Source organism: Spinacia oleracea, chromosome 2 (assembly GCF_020520425.1).
Source record: "Spinacia oleracea cultivar Varoflay chromosome 2, BTI_SOV_V1, whole genome shotgun sequence".
Lineage (NCBI taxonomy): Eukaryota > Viridiplantae > Streptophyta > Magnoliopsida > Caryophyllales > Amaranthaceae > Spinacia > Spinacia oleracea.
In genome coordinates, this window is record NC_079488.1 from 101,109,681 (window position 1) to 101,119,379 (window position 9,699).

Genomic DNA, 9,699 nt, shown 5'->3' on the forward strand with positions numbered 1-9,699 from the left:
TTCAATCCATTGTACTCTTTAATCTTTGGAGTCTCGGGGTCTTTGTATTCATCTAAAAAGATGATTTCAGGTTGTGTCTGTATTTTTTTGCCTAATAAAAAAAAAAAAAATCAATTCTAATAATCCAATCTTTGGGTCATTTACTTTTAATAATCCAACTTATCGATTATTATCCAATAATCCAACCTTTATGCCTCATTCGTTTTTATTGCACCCAAATGACCGGTTACCGGCTAACAAGGTTACACCCTCTCACCTTGATTAACAAAAGAAAAAAATTATGGACCCTCTTTCATTCCTAAATTCAACAATTAAAAGAAAAAAAATTAAAAAAAGGGAAAAAATTAAAAGGATTTTTTTAAAATAATTATAATGAACTAATAGCAGCGTGCCATATGGACGTATGACTTGTTTTATCTGTTTTACGTTGTTCGATGCAATAAAAGAGAATGGGTATAAAGGTGGGATTATTAGATAATAATCAAAATGTTGGATTATTAAAGGAAAATCGCTCAAATATTAGATTATTATAATGAAATTTTCCTTTAAATGTAACGTAAAAGCCAAATTTTTGGCTTAAGCCATATTTTCAATTGTTTGGAAAAGTCATTTACCAACCCAAATTTGAATAAAAAGTCAAAAAGTCAATAAAAAAAATATAGAAACCAGTTTTTGTGGTTTCATATTTTGATTTTTAATTTAATAAAAAAAGTAAAACTGAAACCAAAAATGATATCAAACGGACCCTAAATCACGGAGTACAACCTTAAATCAAAAAATGAAATAAAATCTGACAAAAATAAAAATTTCATCAAATAATACCATTCTAGAAAGGTGAAATTGCCATCAATGCAGTATTAGTATCTCCTCCATTTCTTTTCATCCATTTCTCCTGTCACAATCTACTTACCCTAGTTAAGGTTCTACAAACATTTTGATCACATAATGAACCATGATAATACATGATCAACACAAATGAAGTGGTATATATAATAATTTATTAGAGAATTGGTATTTGGAAGAAGCTAAGGTTAATAATTAAAGGATGGGTTGTACAAGTTCAACGTCAGGCAAATTAAGAGGAGGCAAAGAGAAATGATTATAAGTAGAACTTCCTCTCCTAATCTCTTGCATTGTTAATAATGCTGCTACTGTATTTCTAAAAATGCCTTCACCCAAAACAATCATTTCGCAATTTGTTGCTCTCTTTCTCATAGTCATAGTAGTATCATGTTGTTCTTCATGATCGACTCCAGAAGGAAACATCGCGTCTATTGTAGCCTCCAATTCCTTAATTAGTTTCGATATGAGATCTGTCGTAAAGAATGGTTGTTCAAGGACCTTTTGTATGAATGGCAATCGTAACAAACTGCCTGTTCTTTTGTCGTACTTCTTTAGGATCTTCGCTAACCCTTTGGAACAAAGAAAAGGCAAACCAATTAATTAACAAACTTTACTTCTAATTAATAGTCTAATTAGAATATGATTCTACATTAATTAACATACTAATTTAAGTAGTAGTAGTAGTAGTAGTAGTAGTAATTAATTAAGGGATCGGAAGAGAGAGAATATACGTACCAGTGTAGTTGATGTTGCTGTAGTTGATAAGAAGCACCATTTCACCATGGAAATTGACAATGTCTTTTCTAATCATACTTATTTCTTCTTTGTAACATATTTCTGAAGGATGACTTCCATTTGGCCCCCATGTCTTTTGAACTCTCTGAATCCTCTGTTGTATTTCCTGCATTTTCATTCAACAAACCACATCAAATTAGTGATTACTATACATAAAGCTCATCATGTGTGACAGTGTGAGTATGGACGGATGTTGAACAGTTTATGAAGAATAGCCAGTAAAAAAATTAAGCAATATAGTGTAAAATATACTTCTATACGATTATACTCAAAGTTTAAGGGACTGAACTAAAATTACACTGCCAAATTTTAAAATTACACTGCGAAAAAGTCTGCCACTGTATGTATGATACGTACGACCAAGGCCGGTGATATTTTGCGACATGCGTAGTAATTGTATAAAATGACTTTATGGAGTAAACTTGGACATGAAGTTGAAGGGTGTCAAATCGGATCATCGGTCGGTTACAGATCGGATATAATCAATTCGGGTATAATCGGATAATGTAATTGTACGAGATCATTGTGCTTATGATCGAGGATTGAATGTGAATATTTTTTTTCAGGTCACTTGGATTTTTTTGTCAAAAATAAGTTGGAACGGGTCAGTTTTTTACGCCCTTTATTGAAGGGTATATGATTAATAATAAAAAGGCCATTAACCTTGACGAAAAGCCATAATATTAGTGAATAACATAGTGCTAAACATATTCCAAGAGGCCATTAGAAAGTACCAAAGTGGTATTACCAAATGATTAAATAATTTGAACAGTCAAGAGACATTTTTTTTTTTTGGTGCAAATGAGCCAAGAATGGCGGGGATGAGAATCGATCCCAGGATCACCTGGAACCGGGAGGGAAGCTCTAACCACAGTCAAGAGACACTTAAGTGTATACATTTTCTTTAGAAAACCAACATTTATTTTTTAGGGTATGGGATCAATAGGCTCACTATTTGCAATACTCGTCCTTTAGAACACATTTCCAATTTTCCAAAAGTAACTAATATTCCGTCCAAATGATAATATTTTTTCTTACTTCGTCTACATATATAATTAGAAGAAAGCAGGCAAAATACACGATAAATGACATTTTAACAAGTAGGTTGAACCGTTGAAACAAGGGAGTGTCAAATTATCATTATGAAGGTCTCTAGCTAGGCGTTTCAATTAAGCGTGGGGTCATCAATCAATCGTTATTTATAAAGTATATTTAGGTCATGCGGGTGAAGTTGATATATCTATATACGAATACCTTGTATAGCATTATCCTATAATTATACGTTTGAAGTAATAATTACGGAGTACGTAAGAATTCAAGCAAGGTAGTGCCAGACTGCCAGCATATTCTATTGCCAATTACTTCTCTAAGAGAACAGTGCATAAGGCATATCCTTTTTTTTGGGAGTATTCTGACCCTTTTGTGACCACCAACTAAACTCGTTTTATGACTAATTTTTCAGGTAATTAACTTCTTCATTTTCAAGCATTATGAAATTAAATTAAACTAAACATTCTCTTTAATCTTTTGAGTGATATCTAAGATCTAATATCAATTTATGTACTCTGTAAGTCCGTACACCTAAAGAAGTGGGAATGAGTTGAGTAAAATTATCTTAGTACAATTCATTTTACTATTAACCACAGTTATCTACTCCCTCCATTTCTTTTTGATGTATCCATTTGGAATCTGGTGTGGTTTTTAAGAAAATTGGAATATTGATTTGTATGGGTATAAGTGTAATGATTGAGTGTAAGAGATTATAATAAATAAAGGAGTAGGAAAATAATAAAGAAATAAGGTAAGAGAGAGGAGTGATAATGATGGGTGATAAAGGAGGTGAGAGAGTGGGTATATGGAGAAGGGAAAAAAATTAAATATTATGGGTGGGGAAAATTAGGTGGGAATATGGGTAGAATCTTTAGGTATTTTGGTAATTAGATAGAAATGTAAGGGTATTTTAGGATAAAATATATGTCCAAAAATAGAATAGATTCAAAATGGATACAACAATATGAAACGCTTAAAATGGAAACGGATACAACAATAAGAAACGGAGGGAGTACTATAGATATATTTCATATTGATTTCATATATGTACTTACCTAGTTATCTACTATAGATATTATATGTCACGTTCTCTTTTATAAAGTTATATATACTCCCTACGCATAAATCTGTTGTAGTGGTAGTGCATAATAGTTTTGAGGGATCCTTTGCCAACCAAAATATGACGTACGGAAATTAAAGTGGGAAATAGCTACTCCCTCCGTCTCTTTTTGTTTTTTATGTTTGATATTTTTCACGTGTTTTAACGATTAATTAATTTGCATCGAGATTCCTCAAATTTTTTATTTAAACAAGATAAATTACGTTTATTTATAATGTTTTCACTTTTTATCAAAAATGTGATATTGGAAAATGAGATAAATTTAATGTCCTAATGGAAAAGTGTGAAAAAATTAATGTCCCAATGAATTTAATTGGTTAAAATAATAATTGGACACAAATTTTGATAGAATAATAAATCACTTATGTGATAATATAAAAGGAAATGTAAAGAACATTTTGAAATACCAAAAAAGTAAAACGTAAAAAACAAAAAGAGACGGAGGGAGTATTTTAATAATTGAAATACAAACCAAAAGATCGAAAAAGAGGCTACTATATAAGTTGCATTTATACATACCTTATGCCTAATAATAAAATCTTCTTCCTTCTCCATGAAAAAAGTGTTGAATTTATCAATCTGGTTATTTAAGAGGAAGACAAATTCAGACTCGTGCTTGCCATACTCCGGTAACAAATCTTGGGGCGGTGGCGGTGGCGGTGGCGGTGGCGGTAGCATTGGCGTGGTGGAGATGAGCCGTACAAGCTTCTTCAACTCCTTGTATGACAAAAAATTGTCCCTCCATTCCGGCAATGTCTCTTGAATTTGTTGTTTCAAACGCTTCCCAAACTTCATTTTTAATTTCTATGAAAATTAATTAATTTCCTTGAATGTTGATAGATCACTAGTATTGGAAATGGGAAAATAGTGAGCTTTATAACGAAGAAAAAGGGTGGAATTAGTAATAAATGAAAGAATATTAAACAGCATATCCTTATTGTAGTACGGAGTAATTAAGTGACAATAAGAGTAACATAAATAACCAAAAAAAAAAAAATAAGACAGTAAAAAGCGCCGTTAGAAAATAGGAATTTGACGGCATATTCCGTTAATTACCCCATAATTATTAGAAATGACATTGTTTTAACATGTCTAAACTCTTGCCAAAGTGGGTCAATATTCAACGAGAAAGCATGGAAATGACTTAGCTAGTCAATTGGCATGCCATGTGACTAAGTGAAAAGAGGATTTTTGGTGAAGTTTTTTGGTATTTTAGACTATATAAGAGCATCTATTTGGTATATTTTGAAATTTCCATCTTTGGTTTGAGACAACCCTTATGGGTGTGTGTCTTTATGGAGTAAATAAAATCATGTTAGGTAGTCCATGCTTCAATTTTTTTTTTAATTTATTTATGGTGTGGGGTTTATATTATTATTTTATGTGTTGGGAAGGAGAAGGCGTCTTACTAAACCGAAACATTGTACAAATTTTTAGACCCGGGTTAATGAGCAAGACTCTTTAATTTGAGAGCGTGTGTTGGGAGGGTGGGAAGGATGGGGAAAAGCCGAAAAGGGAATCCCAACCTCATAATGTCTTTAGTGAGGATTTATCTCACAAATCTTTTAACTGAGAGGATATTACTTGGTAATGTATGTGATACTTCGTATATCAAATCGAGCAGTTGATTGGATAGCAAATGTTAGTCATTTAGTTTGAGATTCAATGTATATACTTTTGTTTGTAATAGGCTGCAACTCCCTCCAATTATACATAGGCGTTACCCTCGAGAAGAGGATCGTCTAATGCAATTTTCCTTATCGACTATAGAAATGTATATTTCGTATATAATATTTCCTACATGTTATTATACAACTACGCAAGTGAGAGGTATCAAGTTTTATCTCCTTGGTGTAAGATGTAGTATTTCACTTAATGTGATCAATAGTAACTATTTTTTTAGAGTAGTTAGTTTAAGTTTAAAAAATGTATCAAATCCCTTCATAGAAAGTATTAACTTCTCAATTGAAATGAAGGTACATTTTAATTATTTAGTAGAAACTCGTGGACATAACTTAACTCATAAGGCTATACGAGCACACAAATATCTAGTTTGAATGCGACAATTGAAGCATGGATCATACATGTATCCATATGATTGTGACAATTAGCAAGTAGATTAATTAAACAAAACAAATCTAAATAATATGATTAGAATAAAGGTGATGGCGTGGGTATATGCTATTGGAGAAGACAAGATTATCCGGTGACGTAATGGAGATAGTGTTATAAAGGTGGACAATTAGATTCGATGGGTACATTTGTTCAAAGGAATCTACTTCGAATCTCCTTAACTTGGTAATTAGAATAGCATTATTCTTTGATTTTGCATTTTTAGTACTTGGTCAAGGTCATGCTTTGCGGAACTAATTAATTGATTTTAATTATACACTCCAAAATAATAAAATACTACACTCGTTTATTAAAATTCTTTACACTTTGAAATATGTGTCCAGAATATTAAACTGTTACTGTATATTCTCATTATTATGTATTAGTACATCAAAATCTTATCATGTGATCTTTTGTTAGATTTATCTTAATATGTATTTCAAAATATCAATATTTTATATATTTTCTTATACCAAATTGGATGTTTTTAATTTAATGGTTAAATATTACATTGCAGTTCGTACAAATGGTATGCGTAGAAAACATTAAAAGGCAGGATATAATTACTATTGTTTTAGTAAGCGAATAGAGAATCCTTGACCAGCGGGTCGTAAGGCTGAGACAACGAGTTTGTATGATGGTGAGGGTTGGCTGAGAATAAATCTGGCATTTGTGATGCTCCGAGAAATCCCTCTCTGATCGATGCCTAAATTAGATGGACTTTTGGGGGTAAAGGGAATGAACTCAATAAAGGAAAAGCGAGGGAATTAAAAGTAAAACCCTTTGATGTACAAGGTTGTTTGGGTGAAACTTTAGTCATTCAACCCTTATTCAACCTCTCACCATTACTCCATCTTCTCCCTCCTCGATCACATGGTGTTGCTCCCGCCCACCCACCTTCGTCGTTCACGCACCTCACCCACGCGGTTGCCACCGTCCTCCCCTTCTATCTCCTTTTATTTTTCACCACCATAAAAGTTTAAGCTTGAGGTTTTAAAGTTCAAATTCGAACTATATTATCGAATTTGACCATATAAAACCTTATTTAATGATAAGAAATGGTCTTTTTTCATTTCTATTTCTTTTTCAAGACTTAGGGTTCTATCTTTTGGGTTTTATGTTTGGCTAGAGGTTGGTTTTAAAGGTGGCATGGCTTTTTTGGTGGGTGGAAGGTGGTTTCGAGGTTGGTAATTGTGGTTTTGGGCTAAGGAAGGGTAGTTTCTGGTTGGAAAGGGTGATTTCGAGGTGTGGAATGGCAGTTACGAGGTAGGAAAGGGTGGTCGATGTGGTTTCTCGTCGAGGGCAGTTGCAGTTAAGGTTGAGCGGTGATGTCGATGGCCGTGGTGGTTCCAGGGTGTCGGTGGTAGGCTCAGTGGTAGGCTTGATATAGGTGGCTTATGTACGTGGAAGTTTGGTGTGTTAAGGTTAGCCATGGTTGGTAAGAATGGCTGGTGGTCAAGGTGTGAGGGGAAAGAGAATGGAAATACCTAGGGGGGTGGGGAATCAATCTAGAAGAGTTTGGGGAGAAGTGAAAAAAGAAAAGAGGGTAAAAGAAATGACAAATGATGTCCAACAAACGATAACAAAGGGAATCATTAATTTCAGTTGTTTTCCTTCCCCTTATATGATAAATACCCCGTACCAAACGCCCCCTTAAGTTTAGGATGTTATTGCTTGTGTACCTTTTTACATAGACCATAACGGATACTTATACGGTAAAAACCCTAATTTGGTTACTTGGATGACATGAAGTCATCCTTCGATCGACTTCCAGTATTCAAAGGAGATAATCGTTATAGCGGAGTATGGTTGGTCGAACCCTAATGATTGTGGGTTTCCCGGCCTCCATAGGCCATCTCCGGATATCTGTTTTAAATCAATAATAAGGTCCATCATGACCTTTCATATTTTGACCCGTACGCTAACATATCCAGAGCATTTTGTATTCACAAACAACTACTAGGTACTTTGTATTTTTAACTTAAATTTCACTCTATGCCCAAGTTTATTCTCTTTTAAGGATCCAAATAAAAACTCACTCTATTTCCTTTGATCCTTTTTCTGCTTGCTTTATTATTTTTGAAAGAAATTTTCTTATGAAACCAACTACTCCCTCCGTCCCTTAATACTCGCACCGGTTTGACCGGTGCGGAGTTTAAGACATTTGAATTGACTTATTAATTTAATGGTGTTAATTGATAGTGGGGTATTTTTTTAATATTGTTAGTGGGAAATGTGTAAGAGGTGGGGAGTGGTGAGTGGAGGATGTGAATTTTTAAATAATATTTTGTAAAGAATAAGGGTGTAGGTGGGGTAGTAGTTAAGTGTGAGAAATAATATAATATTGATAAAAAATTTCATTTATAGAAGCGAGCCTTTTACTAATTTTTCATATAGAGAGATATCGGTATTTAGAGAGATAGTTTGGTTTAACATTCTTCATAAGGAGAGTGTGTGAACAAAATGAATGTGAGTAAATTAAATCAAAAAGAAAAGAAAAAGGAGAGAGCATTATGTAATACGGAGTAGCATGCATTAGTAAAAATAAAAGGAAAAATTGATATTGACAGTTCCAACTATGGCCGTTTAACTTTTAAAGGTCCCAAATTTTGATTATTCTAGAGTGGTCTCAACTTTAAGGTGTGTTTTCCAAGAATGGTCCTTGGGTTTATTAAACTATTAATTAAGTTGATTTAAGCATATCATACTGTTCCATTTACTTCATTTAATTAAAAAATATGATTATTGCACGAGAGATATGAGTGTTAATTTAGTTATTTAGCACTTAATTTTAACTAAGGGACCATTTTTGGAAAACACTCTCTATAGTTGGGACCACCCTGACATAATCAAAAGTTGGGACCTTTTAAAGTAAATCGGCCATAGTTGGGACCGATAATATCAATTTTTCCAAAATAAAAATAGTATAACTATCGCTTATCAATTTATCATTTAAGTAAAAATAGTGGAGTAAACATATATAAAGCGTGCGTAATCATTATTTTAAAATTATTCTGCATATATAAGGGTGCGTAACATATATAAAGCGTGCGTAACCAAATAAAATGAAAAAAAATATTTCTAAAAAATAGATAACTTTTACATATATAAGGGTGACTTTTAAGCATTTTATGTCAACTTTAACTTCGGTGTACAATATTTATCATACACCCCATGTAAATAAGAATTTGTGATTTTATTATACTTTTCCAAATTCTACATTCCATTTTTCTTAAAATCTGTGTTTTTTTGTCAAACATGACTATAAATATGGGACGTAGGGAATAATATAGAGTATAGATGCGTCCGTGCATTACACGAATCAAAATGCTAGTTATAACTAATAACGTACCATCTCTTTTTCTTAAAGTTCTGTATAGTTATTATTTGCACGGACTCCATTGCAATATTTAACTACTAATATATCCAATTTCGTATGAGTACAAATTATACAAGTCGATATTGAAAATACATACCGAGACAAATCTAACAAGATCTTACCTGTAACGTTTTGATGTATATAATAGTGAAAATTTACGGTCAAATTTTTTATACCATGGATACATTTTCCAAAGTTTTCTTTTTCTTATTACGGAGTATTATTTTTTATTTTATTTTTATTTTAACAATGATAAATTAAAATAAATTCGTTGAAGTTTATCTCCCTAAAAAAAATTACGGAGTACGGAGTATAAAAAAAACGGTTTTTTCATGAAATGCCCCTGAGGTTTGCAATAATGCACCAAATACCCCTGCGCGTTTCAAAATTCATAGAATAC

At 32.6% G+C, this 9,699-nt stretch overlaps 1 protein-coding gene across 1 annotated transcript; it reads right to left on the minus strand.

Annotated features, from left to right (window-relative positions):
• Nucleotides 1-800: 800 nt before the first annotated feature.
• Nucleotides 801-5,002, minus strand: LOC110803148 (SPX domain-containing protein 3). Its single transcript, XM_022008630.2, has 3 exons — nucleotides 4,328-5,002; nucleotides 1,579-1,744; nucleotides 801-1,412 (listed from the first exon to the last, which is right to left on the minus strand). Exons 1-3 carry the CDS (start codon nucleotides 4,601-4,603, stop codon nucleotides 1,039-1,041), a joined length of 816 nt encoding a protein of 271 aa, XP_021864322.2. The 5' UTR covers nucleotides 4,604-5,002; the 3' UTR covers nucleotides 801-1,038.
• Nucleotides 5,003-9,699: the final 4,697 nt, after the last annotated feature.